We start from the raw sequence: 17,678 nt of genomic DNA on the forward strand, positions 1-17,678 counted from the left end.
TCAAACTTGGGTGCCCCCCCCCCGATCTTAGTACAACCCTTTGGGCCCCCCCTCCCATCTTAGTACAACCCCATCACAGCATCTTCCATCAACTAGCAGCCTCCCTGGGGAGATCTGGAGGCCTCCAAAAGATATGCATTTTCACTGATGGGGATTACTTACATTCTATCCCATAGAAACAGCCACTCGATGCTTAAGATATTGTTCAACATCCATAAGAAGTAAAAAGAATTGGGCAATATATCTGGCTTCATGTAGACCCAGCCAAGTTCATTCCTGTCAACAAAGAGGAAGAAAAGCAAGGAAGAGGAAATAATTTGTAGGTGTGCACTGAGCTGATGGAAGCAGCAGTTGGTGATGCACACAAGGGCAATCCTGGAAACTGAGCGCAGAACCTGGAGGCGAAGACCAGGAGAAACAGTGGGAGGAGGTCACAGCAGAGTCCATGCTAGCGACTGGCAGGAAGTGATGTCAATGCTGGTAAGTGATCAGGGAAGGGAAAAAGTATTAGCAAATGGGAGAAGGGGGGTGAGATTTCCCTTCCCTGTGTTTCCTTGCTTGTCTCCACTTATTAGTAATCTATTTTTATTAACCATTTTATTCATGGGTTACAGCTGTAGAATGCCCCCTTCATTCCAGATATAACGCCATAGAGTTCGCCCTCCAAAACAGCTATTTTCTCCAGTGGAACTGATCTCTGTTGCCTGGAAATCAGTTGTAATTATAGGAGATCTCCAAGTGTCATCTTATTTCATGGTGAAATCAGCCTTTTGGAAAACAAATGGTATTGGTGGGGCTTACAGAGAAATGGGAGGGGAGAATATTTGTGATAAATCCCCTCTTGCAACATACTTTAGTGTGGTTATTCAAAAACAATGAACTGTTAGTACCTTCTGAAGAGTCTGGATAATACAAATCCCAGCCACATGTATTGCCATAAGTAGATGACGTTCCATATCTGGAAAGTCCAAGGTGCCGGGGTGAAGTCGGTGTCGAACAGGCGTGAGATGTTTCCAGTAGCAGTATTAAATATATCTGCAGTCATGGACAACAGTAGATGCTAAGACGTTTTTGTAAGTGAAGGACTCAGCATTTTCTTTATGAGGACACAAAAAGAAGTCTTCGTGTGAAAGGACATTTTCAGATTTGCTTTCTTATAATGTAACTAGCGGGCCCGGCCACACGTTGCTGTGGCTCAGTCTGGTGAAGAGGAAAAGAAAGAAAAGGGGAAGCGAACAGTTCGAACATGTGTCATTGCACAATGCTTGCAAGGGAGGGGAGGGGCAAGGGGCCCCTCGCTCTCTCCCGTTCCTTTGCATGGCACCCTCCCCGTCCCTCCCTAACGTTCCCCTTCCTCTGCTAGGGTGGGTGGGCCATGTCCAGGTGGTGGGCCCTGTCTCTTTCACTCCCTTCCCTTGCAGGCGAATTACGTAGCTTAAAACACGCTGGGAGGCATGAGCTACGTTGTGTTCAAATTTCAGAGCATTTGGTCCAGCAAACCCCCAGACCCTCCCCCACCTTCCCTTTCCTCCGCTAGGGTGGGTGGGCCATGTCCAGATGGTGGGCCCCATCTTTTTCACTCCAGATGGCAGTGGTTTTCAAGGAAGGCATGGTTGTTTCCCTTGTATCAGAGGGTGTTGCTTTGACGGCCAGCAGATGGCGCTGTTGCGGAACAGAACTGTGGTACCAACTGTCACAGGTGTGGCATGTACCCAATAACTGGCACAGTTGTGACATGTACACAACAGGAGGTGTGGAAACAGTATGGAAACCTGGCCGCATGCAAATGTGACGTTGTGTGAAAATTTCAAGGCAATTGTAGTCCAGTAGTTTGGGAGATTACTTGTCAGCAGAAAAACGCACTGATAGATTTTTATACGTATAGATGTATTAAGTGGCTAACTTTGCTGGATCAAACCAAGAAATTTATCTGATCCACTTTTCTGTTTCCAATAGAGGACAGACAAGTGACTCAGAGAAACTTACAAAGAGAACATGAAGGTGAAAGCCCTCCTCGGAATCATAGGCCCATTCCACACGGGCCTCACAGGCTTAGTTGATGGCGGTGCACCCCCTGGATCTGTTCGCACGTGCCCCAACGGCCCGCGGGGTGGCCCTCGCACAAGCCGTGCCGCTGCAGGTTCCCTCTCACCTTATCCAGGCTGTATGGCTGTGTTCTGGAAGCATTTTCTCCTGATGTTTCACCTGCACCTGTGGCTGGCATCTTCATTCCTCTGAAGATGCCGGCCACAGACGCAGGTGAAACGTCAGGAGAAAATGCTACTAGAACATGGCCTTACAGCCCGGAAACCACACAGCACCCCAGAAATATTGCTGGCAGAAAAGTCGCAGGATCCACTAGGCTAGGTTGCCAGCCCCAAACTGGGAAATTCCTGTGGATTGGGAAGAGGAAAGTCCTCGACAAGGTATAACGCCACAGAGTCCACAGTTCAACGCATCCTTTTCCCCCTTGGGAACTGACTACTGTAGTCTGGAGATGAGCTGTAATTCCAGGACCCACCCAACGTTTGGCAACCCTACAAGACCTGCTATTATTCTTGGGGCCAGCCTGCCAGTCCACCAGTTTTTATCACTGAAGACTCATCACTTCTTCACCTTTGAATGCTCCCGAAGCTGCGCCTTCGTTCATCACCACCATGGCTGTGTAGGTCAAGAGCGACATCAGCGTCAGGCCAACCTTACTCAGATTGTGGGTAGGCATGGTTAAAGCTGGATGGGAGAAAGACAGACAGGAAAGGGCAGCAAGGTCAGTACTCGGGAGACACGGCCATCTTCGCATCAGTTCACTTGGCTGGTAAGTTGGCCACCGTCAAGTTTACATTTAGGGCTGTTTCCACGTGAGGGTGTGAAAACACGTTCCCAACAGAGCGACAGGAAGTGGGGTGGGAAAAGGGTCTGGACCAGAGGTGGGATCCAGCAGGTTCTCACCAGTTCCCGAAAGTGGGTTACTAATTATTTGTGTGTGCCGAGAGAGGGTTACTAATTGGGTCTGCTTTTCCGTTAGAAATTCCATTAGGTCCAAAAATTATAAAGTCCTGTTGTTGCCTATGTGGCTGGTTAGCGAAGGTAGAAAACGGGATAATTCTCCCTGTTGGGCTGTTTTAAAAACATGTTTTAGAAATATGGTAAAGTTCCTTGTTTAAGGAAAGTGTCCTTCTTTTGATTTCTAGAAACAAAATTAAGTATTTGCAAGTATTAAGTATTTGACAGGCAGTCAATTAGAGGAGAAGTAGTTGTTTCTGTTGGCAGTAGACGATAGGACTTGCTATAATGAGTTTAAATTATGGACAGAAAGATACCAGCTGGAAATTAGGAACTTTTTTTTTACAGTAAGAGTTTTTTTTTTACAGTAACAGAGAAATTATTAACTCCCCGCCCCTGGAATGCCCGGTCACGCCCCGGTCGTGCCCCGCCCAGCCCCATTGGCGCTACGCCACTGTTTGAATCCCACTACCATGGGAACCTGTTACTAAATTTTTTGGATCCCACCATTGGTCTGGACACACCTGTCCCCACGACTTCTCTGCCCCCTGCTCCTCCCTCTTTCTTTCATAATGTTTACACAATAGAACAAACTGATGGTGATTTTGGTGCCCTTCCCCCAGCCAGAACTTTCTCTTCCCCCTTTCATTTTTCTTGCCTGGCCGATAGGACTGTCAGCTCTAGGATAGGAAATCCCTGGATATCTTGGGGTAGGTAGTGGGAGGGGCCCCCACAGGATGTAGTGCAAATAGAGTTCACCCTCCAGTGATGTCATGTTTTCCAGACCATTTCTAATGGGCATGTTTTCCAGGGGAAATGATCCACCTGGAGATTCATGGTATATACTGTGGCTAGGTGCACCTGTAGAGATATGGAATAATAACTGCACCAACGGCTCAAAACTGAATTATAATGTATTATACTTAATTAGTAAATATTTTGCCAGATAACAGTCTCTGTGTATCATTTAACCATTCATTTACAAATTCAACACCAAAAAGCACTTTTTTTTCATAATCCTGCACCTGAGCTCACCTGTCTTGGCCTGTAACCATGTTTACACAAACTGTGTGTGTGTGTGTGTGTGTGTGTGTGTGTGTGTGTGTGTGTGTGTGTGTGTGTGTGTGTGTGTGTGAGAGAGAGAGAGAGAGAGAGAGAGAGAGAGAGGTTTGTAATGCCATGAGAAACAAAGGAGGTGCTTCAGTTACACTCCTCACTGACTGTATTGACTCATTAAGAACATAAGAAAAAGCCTGCTGGATCAGACCAGAGTCCATCTAATCCAGCACTCTGCTACTCGCAGTGGCCCACCAGGTGCCTTTGGGAGCTCACATGCAGGAGGTGAAAGCAATGGCCTTCTGCGGCTGCTGCTGCTCCCGAGCACCTGGTCTGCTAAGGCATTTGCAATCTCAGATCAAGGAGGATCAAGATTGGTAGCCATAGATCAACTTCTCCTCCATAAATCTGTCCAAGCCACTTTTAAAGCTATCCAGGCTAGTGGCCATCACCACCTCCTGTGACCAGTGGTGGGATCCAAAAATTTTAGTAACAGGTTCCCATGGTGGTGGGATTCAAACTGTGGCGTAGCGCCAATGGGGCTGGGTGGGGCACGACGGGGGCGTGGCTGGGCATTCTGGGGGTGGGGCATTCCTGGGCGGGGCTGTGGCAAGGACGCAGTCGCTGTGCCGGTCCTTGGGCGGGAAACGAATGCATGCAGGCACAGGCTGCCATGCATGCCGGTGCACCTCCTGCTAGACTGCTTCAAGTTCTGCGCGCTACTGCTGAGAGGAGGGGCGTAACTAAGGCAAAAATCACGTGGCAAAATCACCAATGAGTAACCCCCTCTCGGCACACACAAATAATTAGTAACCTACTCCCAGGAACCTGTGAGAACCTGCTGGATCCCACCTCTGCCTGCGGCAATATATTCCAAACACCAATCACGCCTTGCGTGAAGAAATGTTTCCTTTTATTAGTCCTAATTCCTAGTTCATGGCCTTCTCCACCCTCTGGAGCTATCAATTTTGCTTCTGGAAAAACTCTCCAGCAAAAGAGCAGCAACCTTTTAACCTCAGCAGAGATCATAGAGTTTCTTTCATCTCACCTGAACCTCCCATTCATACCGCATCCTTCCCCCCAATATGTAAACAAATCAAAGACTGAATGAGATATAGAGGGAAACCACCTGCAGATGGAGATAGGTCTGAACAGTAGGAATTCACATTCCTGTGAGAAGACAGAAGCAGAGGCATGCAAATACACACTCATCATTTGTTTACTAAAGTTTCAAGTGATGACATGTGTCTCTGAGTAATCCCTTGCAGATCAAACACACGCTTCTCCATCATCTCAGACTCCTTCAATGGGATAGCCTGCTTGCCCCAGTTCTGCTTTACCCAAGCCAGGACTGTGCATGTCAACCAGCCTCATGGACAGTGGGATTCGCACTCTGGACAGTTCCGTTGTGGAATGGGAAGGGTTACCTTATACTAAAAAAACAAGACAGCACCATATAACAATGTGAATTGAACAGGGAACGAGGGATTCCGTTTGACCACCCCGAAAGGCTATGCTGGGGATCATTGGACCTGCATGGACATCTGTGTGGGTTGCGGACTGAGAGGGACAATTGCCACAGCCCACGCGTGGCCGGCCCTGCTAGTGTAGTTATAAAACTTTTTATCGGAGTGTAAAATGCTCTCAAGTGACGGCTGACCTAAGGTGACCCCTTGGCAAGGGGCTTTCAAGTCCAGTGAAAACTCAGCAAAGAGAGCCTCTCATTCCTATAGTGCTTTCACAAGCCAGTTATCAGTCGCCTCCATCACACAGGATTGCTTGTTTTCACTATATTATACTGTGTTTTTCCATCAGATACCATGAATGCCTGTTAGCCACACATCGGTGAACAGTCATTTTTGTGCTTTGTTCCTGGCTTTAGGCAAACCCAAATACAGCCCATAAAAGCAGCAGAGAAATACTAATCAGTTTTTTTCCCCTTCCATGAAGCAACGGTGGCTTTTTTGACATAATTTCTTAATATAAAGGAACTTCTTTGCTCATTCCACTTCAACAGTAGCAGAGCTACAAGGGGACAGGGTGCGCGAGTTGCACCAGGCGTGCGTCTAGGGGTGGAAAATCACCCCCCAGCCCCAACCCCTTCCCCCCATGGTGCCCTGACCCCCCCCCCTTTGTGCCCCCCCACTTACCTTAGTTCAGCCTAAAAAAGTTCAGGCTGAAAAGCGGCCTGAAAAGGGCCCTGGTGAGAACTACACTACCCAAGAGACCTTGTGCACCCTCTATCACCCCCTCTGTCACCCCTTAGGTATGCCACTGTCTTTATAGGAGGAGGCATTTCTTCAGATAGTCCATTAGAGAGGCCTGATCTGCAACACACTTGCAGATGCTTCACAATCCACTTTAGTGTCCCGACTCACAGTTTGGGAAACGTTTGCAATTCTGAGAGGTCTCCAAGCTCTGCCAGGAAGGCTGGCAACCCTAATTGCCAACAGTTCTCCCGGTGTCTGAATAGAGAGAGATACAGTGGAACCTCCGTTTTCGTTGGTAATCTGTCTGAAAAGAACTGATGAAAACCGAGGCAAACTTTTCCATAGGAATCAATGTAAATCCAGTTAATCCATTCTAGGCACTCCACAAAACATACCAAAAACACATTTTGGGGTGAATACTGAAAACAGTAACAAACAATAACACCAGGACCAGCTTCAGAGCCAGTGGACCAATGTCGCACCAGAAAGCTGTCCAAAGAGGTCTGTTTCTGATGCCTCTTTAAGATTTGTCTGAAATGGGGCAAGACATTGTCATTTAACAAGTTGCAGACACGGCCTGCAACAGCTTTGTCTGAGTGATTTTTCTCCACAAACCCCTGCACACTGCAAATCGATGAAAACCGAGGCAAATCGATGAAAACCGAGACAAATTTTTCACTGAAAAAATCAATGAAAACAGAAACCGATGAAAACCGAAGGCAATGAAAACTGAGGTTCCACTGTATGTCTTTTCTGGTTTGCACGTAGCCATACACTGGAAAAAAGTCTCTTTTTCCATGTACCGGAGCTTGAAAAATATGCACATTTCTCCATTCATAGAAAATGGCAGCTACACACATTGGGAACATTGTGAGTTGTGCCCACTCCCAGTATGCATAGTTGGATCCCCTCCCTCCCCAAAAAACATAACATCGGGGGGGAGGGATCTAAGCAGAGATGGGTATTTCTGTACAAACTCTGTTGAAAGGCTTTCCCAACAAAGAGCAATCTTGCCACAGGGCAAATAAAAGACAGAGATTTAGAACAGAAACGCAGTGTGCAGCCGCATAGGGAACGGTCACGCACAATCTCTTCCTTCTCCTTTTCGTTTCACAAGACAATGAACATATTTTCAGCATTTGGAAAAATCGTAGTTCAATCCATGCCTTCTGGAAGAGGTTTAAATGTTATGCACGCTGCCTGTTTAATGCCAATTTCATTTGCAAACTTTCTTCCCCGTAGATTCAGGCTGTCCTCCGACCTGATTCTGCACTCTGGTTTTTAAGGGCAGGGGGGGAAACCTCCTGGAATTTCATACAGCAGACTTTTGCAAGATTGATAAAAGCTAGAAAGAAAGGTGATACTCAAATGGTATAGAACCCCAATACATCTAGCCTATATGATTAAGGGATTAAGCCCAAAATGTTAGCACTGTGGAGAACAGGGAGCATATTATATTCATATGTGGATATAAATGTAAAGTGGTAAAAAAGTTTTGGGAAAACATTTTGAAATATGTAGAACAGTTAGTAAAAGTAACAATTGATGTAAACAATGATTTATTAATAGTGGGAATAATAGATGATATAAGAGTAAATAGAACTTTGGAACCAATGTATAAAATAATTATTAGAGCAGCACACGCAGTGTTAGCATTGGGCTGGAAAGATAACAAGAAATGGACAGTCTCAAAATGGTTAGAATATATCTGGGAACAAATACAGCTAGAAATTTTTGAGAGACTGGCAAAAAATACACTGTGGCAAGAGAAATTAGAAGATATTATGAAATTATGGACATTGTATGAGAAATGGATGGAAGAAGCTGGATTTAACGAAGAACTATGGAACAAGAGAATAAGAAGAATGAACCTTCTGCTGCTTGCTTGAATAACCAATGAAAAGAAGGGGGGCGGGGGGAGAAAAAGGAAAAATGTACAGTTTGAATAAACATATTGAATGTAACAAATTTAAAAAAGATTGATAAAAGCTACCTGTTATGAAAGAAGTTATTTCCTTGTGTGTGTAAAGTGCTATCAAGTCACAGCTGGCTTATTGCAACCCCGTAGGGTTTCGAGGCAAGAGAATAGCAGAGCTAGTTTGCCATCACCTTACTCTGCACAGCGACCCTGGTATTCCCTGGTGGAATCCCATCCAAGTACTAGCCAGGAGCAAAACTGCTTAGCTTCTGAGCTCTGACGAAACCAGACTGGCCTGGGCCATCTAAATCAGAGCAGTTCTTTTCTTAGTGCCTTAGTGCATCTCTGACTGGATAAACCACCTGTAACACAACCATTACGCAAAGGCAACGTAGTGATTTAGACAGGCATTTGCACACTACTACGCTTGCACACATGGACAAAACTACTTAGAATACTGGTACGTTGTTTTTTACACCTTAAATATAATCAAACAATCAGCCAGAGTGGAGTCCAGTAGCACCTTAGAGGCGAACAAGCTTTTCACAGTATTAGCCTTTGAGAGTCAAAGCTCCAGTGATGGGATTCAGCCGGTTCGCACCACTTTGGCCGAACCGGTTGTTAAAATGGTGCTTGTAAATAACCAGTTGTTAAATTATTTGAATCCCGCCACCAGAACCGGTTGTTAAATTATTTGAATCCCAATACTGCAAAGCTCCCTTTGGCAGATACGATTCTGAACAGACAGCTCTGATTCATTATATCTATCTATCTATCTATCTATCTATCTATCTATCTATCTATCTATCTATCTATCTATCTATCTATCTATCTATCTATCTATCTATCTATCTATCTATCTATCTATCTATCTATCTATCTATCTATCTATCTATCTATCTATCTATCTATCTATCTATTTATTTATTATTTGATATACCGCCCTATCCCCGAAGGGCTCAGGGCGGTGAACAATATACTATTATATATAAAAACATATAAAAGTTTAAAAGTTTGCATTCTAAAACAGTACCCCACAAAACCCATATGCGACCCTCCCAAGAGAATATTGGGTCCCGATGGTATTAGGGACCTTATACAGCAGGGGAGAAGGGCAGAGCAGGGCATCCTCAGCGACTGGTCTCTCCAAAGGCCCGGTGGAACAATTCGGTCTTGCAGGCCCTGCGGAACTCTCCAAGGTCCTGCAGGGCCCGGACAGCTGGTGGTAGAGTGTTCCACCAGGCAGGGGCCAGAGCCGTGAAAGCCCTGGCCCGAGTGGAGGCCAGCCGCATGATTGAGGGGCCAGGGATCTCCAGTAAATTGGCCTCTGCTGAGCGCAGAGGTCAGCTCGGGACGTATGGGGTAATGCGGTCCCGAAGGTACGAGGGTCCCATGCCGTGTAAGGCCTTAAAGGTCAACACCCACACCTTGAAGATGATTCGAAATTCAACCGGTATATCCCAGACTGAAGGTGAGAAGGAGTCAGGAGGTACAATGCAAAATGGAACCAGCTGATTTAGAGCAGAGGAGAAATGCATAGCGGCAGAAAATTAGCATCTGTAGTGAGATAAGAATCCTATGTCCCTATTCCTGTGGTGGTGAACCTATGGCACTCCAGATGTTCATGGACTACAATTCCCATCAGCCCCTGTCAGCATGGCCAATTGGCTATGCTGGCAGGGGCTGATGAGAATTTTAGTTCATGAACATCTGGAGTGCCATTGGTTTGCCATTCAGTCCATTTCTACTTGTATCTGATGAAGGGATTTTTGCCTCCTTCCCCAAAAGCTTGTTGAACTTTAAGGTAGGGTTGCCAGCTTCCAGGTTTCTCGAGCCACAATCCCAATCAAGGGAATAACAATGTACAATCCAATCTTGTCCTTGACACCAACTGTGTCTCACAATCCAAATGAAATCTAGACAGATGATCTAAATCAGTCCGTGTCCATATGCTTTATATTGCTGTGTTTCAGGTTTCAAGTTAATCAGTCGACAGCTTCAGACATGATCTCGATGCCTTCTTGGACCAAAGATGTTAGATGAACTGCCTCGGGAAGGCTTGATGAAGAATTGCCAAAGTGCTGTCCTGGATGAAAATATATAAACACAGTGGCATGGAGAAAGACTGTCCAAAAGTACATAAGAACATAAGAACTAGCCTGCTGGATCAGACCAGAGTCCATCTAGTCCAGCACTCTGCTACTCGCAGTGGCCCACCAGGTGCCTTTGGGAGCTCACGTGCAGGAGGTGAAAGCAATGGCCTTCTGCTGCTGCTGCTCCCGAGCACCTGGTCTGCTAAGGCATTTGCAACCTCAGATCAAGGAGGATCAAGATTGGTAGCCAGAGATCGACTTCTCCTCCATAAATCTGTCCAAGCCCTTTTCAAAGCTATCCAGGTTAGTGGCCGTTATGCTAATGTGTAGTTTCATTACTGCATCAATATCCAGGTTAGTGGCCATCACCACCTCCTGTGGCAGCATCTTCCAAACACCAATCAAACGTTGTGTGAAGAAGTGTTTCCTTTTAGTAGTCCTAATTCTTCCCCCCAGCATTTTCAATGAATGCCCCCTGGTTCTAGTAGTTTGTCTTGTGTCAAGAGCAAGATTGTATTGTTTAAGAATAATAGTTTGTACTTTGGGTTAAAATTGAGACTGTAAGATACGGTTTGTGTCTAGAATAAGTTTTATTGATTTCGTTCAGAAATTAGAAGAAGTGTTTGGATTTTTATCCCGCCTTTCTCTCCTGTAAGGAGAGTCAATATGGCTTACAAGCTCCTTTCCCTTCCTCTCCCCACAACAGACACCTTGTGAGGTAAGTGGGACTGAGAGAGTTCTGAAGAACTGTGACTAGCCCCAGGTCACCCAGCAAGAATGTAGGAGTGCAGAAACACATCTGGCTCACCAGATAAGCCTCTGCCACTCAAGTGGAGGAATCAAACCCGGTTCTCCAGATTAGAATCCACCTGCTTTTAACCACTACACCGCGCTGGCTCTCAGTAATTATTCAGTACTTTTGTACTGCTAGCCATTTGGAGCAAAGTGGTGGTTTCCAGATGGTGGCTGGAGTTCTCCGGGGATTACAACTGATTCATATGACAGAGATCAGTTTCCCGGAAGAAAATGGCTGCTCTGGAGATCGAACTCTATGGTGTTATATTTCCTTGAAGTCCCGCCTCTCCCCAAGCCCCCCCTTCTCAGGCTCCACCCCCAAAAACCTCTGGGCGTTTCCCAACTTGAAGCTGGCAACCTTATCTCAAAGTCAAATCCAGCTCTTCTACTGCAGACCAAATGGCCTTCCCCTGCGTTTGATCCGGAGACTAAAACTGGTCCAACATGCAGCGGCGCGTCTGCTCACAGGCAGCGCCGTTCGAGATCACATTCAGCCTGTTTTGCGCCAGCTGCATTGGCTCCCGGTAGAGTTCCGAATCATCTTCAAGGTGTTGGTGCTGACCTTTAAGGCCTTATGTGGCCTGGGACCCTCGTATCTTCGAGACCGCATCACCCCATCTGTCCCTACACGGCCTCTCCGTTCGGTTGAGGCCAATCTACTGGTGGTCCCTGACCCTTCAATGGTGCGGCTGGCCTCCACGTGGGCCAGGGCCTTTACAGCTCTGGCGCCGGCCTGGTGGAATGCTCTCCCTCCAGCTGTCTGGGCCCTGCGGGACCTTGGTGAGTTCCGCAGGGCCTGTAAGACGGAGTTGTTCCGCCGGGCCTTTGGAGGGACCAGCCGCTGAAGGTGCCCCCCCCCCATTTTTTGGCTCTTTACATCTGGACCCTTTTTCATTTAATGGGACTCGCCAGCCCCTCCCTCTTGGGGAGGATTTAAATATGGGGTTTTGTTGGATGCCTCTTATTGTTCTACTGCTGTTTTTTAAAGGTTTTAGCAATTATACTTAAAACCGTATTGAGATTTTATGCTGTACACCGCCCGGAGCCCCTTGGGGATGGGGTGGTATAAAAATCTAAATAATAAATAAAAATAAATAAAATTAATGAAATGGGGGGAAAGGGAAAACATAAAGGGGAGCCTTAAAGATTGCCTCATTTGGGGGGGGGGGGTTGCTTGTAAAAGGTATCATTCTTTTTATTTTGCACCATTTTGACACGGTTTCTTTTCTTTTCTTTTGCAACACCAACATGTCATTTTAAAATACAGGATCTGTCATTTTCCTCCATAGCACACCATGTTTCTATCGCTTTAAAACTGTTGGCAGAGATGTACTGTTCTGGCTGAAAGGACTTTGCCAGAAACCACTCCTAAATGAAACTGAATGTGACTTTGATAAGTGAGTAGGAACTAAAAAAAAAAATTAAAATAGCACAACAGTTCCCTTGTATTGAATTTTTTTTTTAAAAAAATCGCATTTTCCACCATTGTAGCACAATCAAATCAGTACAGTAAATTGACCTTTTCTTAAGGGTGGGCCTTAAGCGAAAATGGACCAGAAATGAAGAGGAATTAGAGTTCAAGTCAACCTTTATTGGCCTATCAGCAAAAAAAAAAGACAGAAAATTAAGGTTGCCAATCTCCAGGCGTGGTCTGGAGATCTGCTGCAATGACAACTGATCTCCAAGTGGCGGAGAAAATGACTGCTTGGGAAGGTAGATTCTGTGGCATAATCTCCCACTAAGGTCCCTCCTGACCCCAAAACCTGCCCTCCCCGCGGGCTTACCTTTAGCCATGATCCGGAAATTGAAACTCGTGCAGAATGTTGCAGCCAGGCTCCTCTCTGGGGCAACAGCTAGGGACCGGATTACGCCGGTCCTATACCAACTGCACTGGCTGCCTATTGAGTACCGGGTCATGTTTAAAGTTTTGGTACTGACCTTCAAAGCCATTCGCGGCCTTGGCCCTGCTTACTTGAGGGACCATCTCTCCCTATATCGCCCTTCTAGGCCCCTCCGCTCATCGGAGGCGGACCTACTGGTGATCCCTGGCCCCAAGGCGATCCAGCTGGCCTCTACAAGGGCCAGGGCCTTTACGGCTCTGGCCCCTACCTGGTGGAACAGGCTTCCAGGTGAGATCAGGGCCCTGCGGGACTTACAAAGTTTCCGCAGGGCCTGTAAAACGGACCTGTTCCACCAGGCGTTTGGCCAGCCGGGATGATGTCAACTCCGCCATAAGAACAACTGGCCTCCCGTGGGTATATAAAGGGGGAGGGAGGGGCTGAAGCCATTGGGAGTCTTGTTATTTTATGTATTTATATAAATTATATACGATGCTTTAAGCTGTTTTTACTATTGATGGACATGGCCCTGAGCCTTTGGGGAGGGCGGTATACAAACAAACAAACAAACAAACAAACTTCTCAACCCAAAGCTGGCAACCCTAGGTGGAAACCAAGTGGTCAAGTCTTGAGGTGTTAGAGTGGAAGGCACCACTTCAGAGTGGAAGGTACCACTTCAGAGTGTGGGGGACAGACAGTTCTCTCGAATAATACCTTGTAAGCAGAAAACTAACCTAGCGTGCAAATGACTTGGCTCGATCCTTTCTGCCTGATGTGCTCTTTTGTGTTTTTGGTTTTAATTTGCAGGGAGGTTTTACATGGGAGAATAATAACAATGTGGACTCCCTGTGGGCACGGTCAGAAGTGGCAAAGTCCATTCCAGCACCTTGGACTGCTCCCACCTTTGCTGGCTGCATGAAAAGAGCTGTCCAGCTACGGAAGCAGAAAACTTCAGTCCTACACTTTTGTTTACAAATTATGCCTTCATGTTGTAGGGCTGCCAACCTTAAGGTGGGGCCGGGAGCAGAGGTGGGATCCAGCAGGTTCTCACAGGTTCCCGAGAGTAGGTTACTAATTATGTGTGTGTGCCGAGAGGGGGTTACTCATTGGTGATTTTGCCACGTGATTTTTGCCTTACTTACGCCCCTCCTCTCAGCAGTAGCGCACAGAACTTGAAGCAGTCTAGCAGGAGGTGCACCGGCGTGCGTGGCAGCCTGTGCCTGCGTGCATTCATTTCCCACCCAAGGACCAGTGCAGCGGCTGCATCCTTGCCACAGCCCCCCCCCCAGGAATGCCCCGCCCCTGGAATGCCCGGTCACGCCCCCATCATGCTCCGCCCAGCCCCATTGGCGCTACGCCACAGTTTGAATCCCACCACCCTGTTGTGCTCCCCGTAGGGCCTTTTATCTATCATGTATTCATGCAATTGTTCCCGACTTATGTAACTCTTTCTGACTATGCCAATAAAGGCTTATGTATTATTATTATTATTATACACAAAACAGCACAGCACAAGTGTCTGGAATTCATCTCTGAATATCGAGTCCTTCCCAAGGACCTAGGATATTAGAGGTATTTGTGTAGAATATGTGCAGTTCCTAGAAGTGCTGCTTTCTGCAGCATGTGGACTGATGTTCTGTTCAAGTTTAGGCTTTCCAGATGTTTTTCAAGATTTCTTGGGATTCCTCCTAGAGCACCGACTACGAGTGGGATTACTATTGTTCTTTTTTGCCACAATCGTTCAACTTCAATTTGTAGGTCCTTGTATTTTGTGATCTTTTCCAGCTCTTTGTCCTCTACCCTGCTGTCAACTGGCACAGCAACATCTATGATCCAAACATGTTTTTTCTCTATTATTATTATTATTATTATTAATATTATCATTATTATCATTATTATCATTATTATCATTATTATCATTATTATTATTATTATTATTATTATTATTATTATTATTATTATTATTATTATTATTATTAATTCGATTTGATAAACCGCCCTACCCCCGAAGCAGTATGTATGGATCCCACCACCATGGGAACCTGTTACTAAAATTTTTGGATCCCACCACTGGCCGGGAGCTCTCCCAGACTACAGAGATCCATTCCCTTGGAGAAAATGGCTGTTTTGGGGGGTGGATTGTATGGCTTGATACCTCCGTGAGGTTCCTTTCCTCACCAAATCCCGACCTCTCCAAGGCAGTTCTCCAAACTGCCTCCAAACTGCCAGGAATTCTCCAACACAAAGTTGGCAACTTGACGTTCATGAAGAGCTTCTAATGCAGTGATGGTGAACCTTTTCGAGACCGCGTGCCCAAATTGCAACCTAAAACCCACTTACTTACTTACTTACTTACTTACTTACTTACTTACTTACTTACCTACCTACCTACCTACCTACCTACCTACTTACTTACTTACTTACTTACTTACTTACTTACTTACTTACTTACTTACTTACTTACTTACTTATTTCTTGGATTTCTATACCGCCACATCCCCAAAGGGCTCTGGGCGGTATATTTATCGCAAAGTGCCAACACAGCAATTTAACCTGAGGTTTTAGTTTAGAAAAAATAGTTGGCTCCAAGGCGCATGTTACTCAGGAGTAAGCTTGGTGAAGCAACTGTGCAACACTTCGAATGGGTGAATCACGACCCTAGGAGGGTTTACTCAGAAGCAAGCCCCATTGCCAGCAACCGAGCTTACTCCCAGGTAAAGGATTGTGCCCAGGCCAGCCTAGATGTGTGTGTGGGGGTGTGATTTTCTGCCCCCCCCACATGATGAACTCTGCGCGCGCGTGCCCACGGAGAGGGCTCTGAGTGCCACCTCTGGCACCCGTGCCATAGGTTCGCCATGACTGTTCTAATGCCTTATTCCAAATCCTCATCTATGCAGCGTGCCAAACACCATGCCAAATCTCCCTTGCGCCGCAAAACAGAAACGGACTGATCGGCCACAGCACAGAAGGATTCCCCGGATATTTTAGCTTCAAAATGATTGGTTCCTGTGCGCTAGACTCCCACCCCCCCAACTCATCCAGCTGCCATTTCTTGGCATAAGCTTTAGGATCCAACTGGAGTTAATTCTTGGCCCTGATCCAGGCAAGCCGCTTTAGAAGGTGAAATGCTGAGCAATCCACTCTAGCATCTCTCACATAACACGGCTGACCCTCAGCAGACCGGAAAGCTGGGCCAATGAACGGGCATGAGGCATTGGGAGTCTCAGCTTGGGCTGGACAGTTGCCAACCTGCAGGTGAGGCCTGGAGATCTCTTGGAATTACAATTAGTCTCCAAGTTATAGAGGTCAGTTTCCCTAGAGAAAATGGCTGCCTTCGAGCACAGGTGTCAAACTCGTGGCCCTCCAGATGTTATGGACTAGAGTTCCCATCATCCCCTGCCAGCATGATGATGGGAACTGTAGTCCATAACATCTGGAGGGTTACGAGTTTGACACCTATGCCTAGAGGATAGACTCTATGGTATTCTACGGCCCTAAGCTCCCTCCCCTTAACAAACTCAGCCTTGAGGTTTCTGGAATTACACCTGCTCTCGAGGAGACAGAGATGTTTCCTCGGAGAAAAATGGCTCCTTTGGAGGGTGGACTCTTATCTCATCATGTGTTGCTGAGACATTTCCCACTATCCTCCACAGCCTCCATCTCCAAATCTCCAGGGATTTCTCAGTCTGGTCCTGGCAGCCCTAGGCTAAGTCAATGAGATTCCCACACAGAGAAGCACATGGCAGCATTACTGAGTGGGAGGACTTGCAGTCTTGTGCGCCATTTCTTTGCTCCGGCCGACCAAGACTTTTAAAGAGAAAGTGCAAATTGTTTAGGAGCAGCAGTGGCGTAGGAGGTTAAGAGCTCGTGCATCTAGCCTGGAGGAACCGGGTTTGATTCCCCGCTCTGCCGCCTGAGCTGTGGAGGCTTATCTGGGGAATTCAGGTTAGCCTGTGCACTCCCACATGCCAGCTGGGTGACCTTGGGCTAGTCACAGCTTCTGGGAGCTCTCTCAGTCCCACCTACCTCACAGGGTGTTTGTTGTGAGGGGGGAAGGGCAAGGAGATTGTAAGCCCCTTTGAGTCTCCTACAGGAGAGAAAGGGGAGATATAAATGCAAACTCTTCTTCTCTTCTTCTTTATCTTCTGCAGGGTTTTGGTCACCCAAACCTCAGATGATAACAGACAGGTTCAGATTCCTCAAACCAATTGGGAAGTGCATCTCTTTTCTCATTTGCAGGAGAAGTAAACGAGCAAACAAAACACACTTTTAGAACATGGTGACTGAAAAGCAAAAGTGAGCTTAGATTATGTTCTGTTTGCCTTATCACAATTTCTGATTGAATTAGTATTAGGAGATGGAGGGCAGTCATATTATCTGTGTAATAATATGTTGTGTGATTCTATTAATACCCGTGTTGTAATTGTTATAATTGTTATAAATATTGTAGGTATTGTATGTTAGGTAGAGTTGGTTATATATATAAGATCAGATCAATAGTAATTACCAAAGAATTTACAATGGCTCATTCCGCACATGCAGAATAATGCACTTTCAAACTGCTTTCAGTGCTCTTTGAAGCTGTGCAGAATAGCAAAATCCACTTGCAAAGAGTTGTGAAAGTGGTTTGAAAACGCATTATTTTGCATGTGCAGAAGGGGCTAATGACTGTTATACTAAGGTTTTGTGATCTGTTCAATTCTTGTTTGTTTATTTGTTTGATGCAATAATCATAAATAAACTATTTTTAAAAAGAACATGATGA

At 46.1% G+C, this 17,678-nt stretch overlaps 1 protein-coding gene across 2 annotated transcripts in view; it reads right to left on the reverse strand.

Annotated features, from left to right (window-relative positions):
- LOC125435258 overlaps nucleotides 1-17,678 on the reverse strand; it is a 45,029-nt gene that overhangs the window by 13,385 nt on the left and 13,966 nt on the right. The window contains exons 2-5 of one of the 2 annotated variants that reach the window (XM_048501444.1): nucleotides 3,763-3,864; nucleotides 2,617-2,730; nucleotides 891-1,035; nucleotides 163-276 (exon numbers count right to left, since the gene is read on the reverse strand). In XM_048501444.1, the coding sequence (XP_048357401.1) occupies nucleotides 163-276; nucleotides 891-1,035; nucleotides 2,617-2,730; nucleotides 3,763-3,805 (416 nt within the window). In that variant the 5' untranslated portion in view covers nucleotides 3,806-3,864. The remainder of the gene's footprint in view (nucleotides 1-162; nucleotides 277-890; nucleotides 1,036-2,616; nucleotides 2,731-3,762; nucleotides 3,865-17,678) is intronic. The other variant, XM_048501453.1, reaches the window with a different exon arrangement.

Source organism: Sphaerodactylus townsendi, linkage group LG01 (assembly GCF_021028975.2).
Source record: "Sphaerodactylus townsendi isolate TG3544 linkage group LG01, MPM_Stown_v2.3, whole genome shotgun sequence".
Lineage (NCBI taxonomy): Eukaryota > Metazoa > Chordata > Lepidosauria > Squamata > Sphaerodactylidae > Sphaerodactylus > Sphaerodactylus townsendi.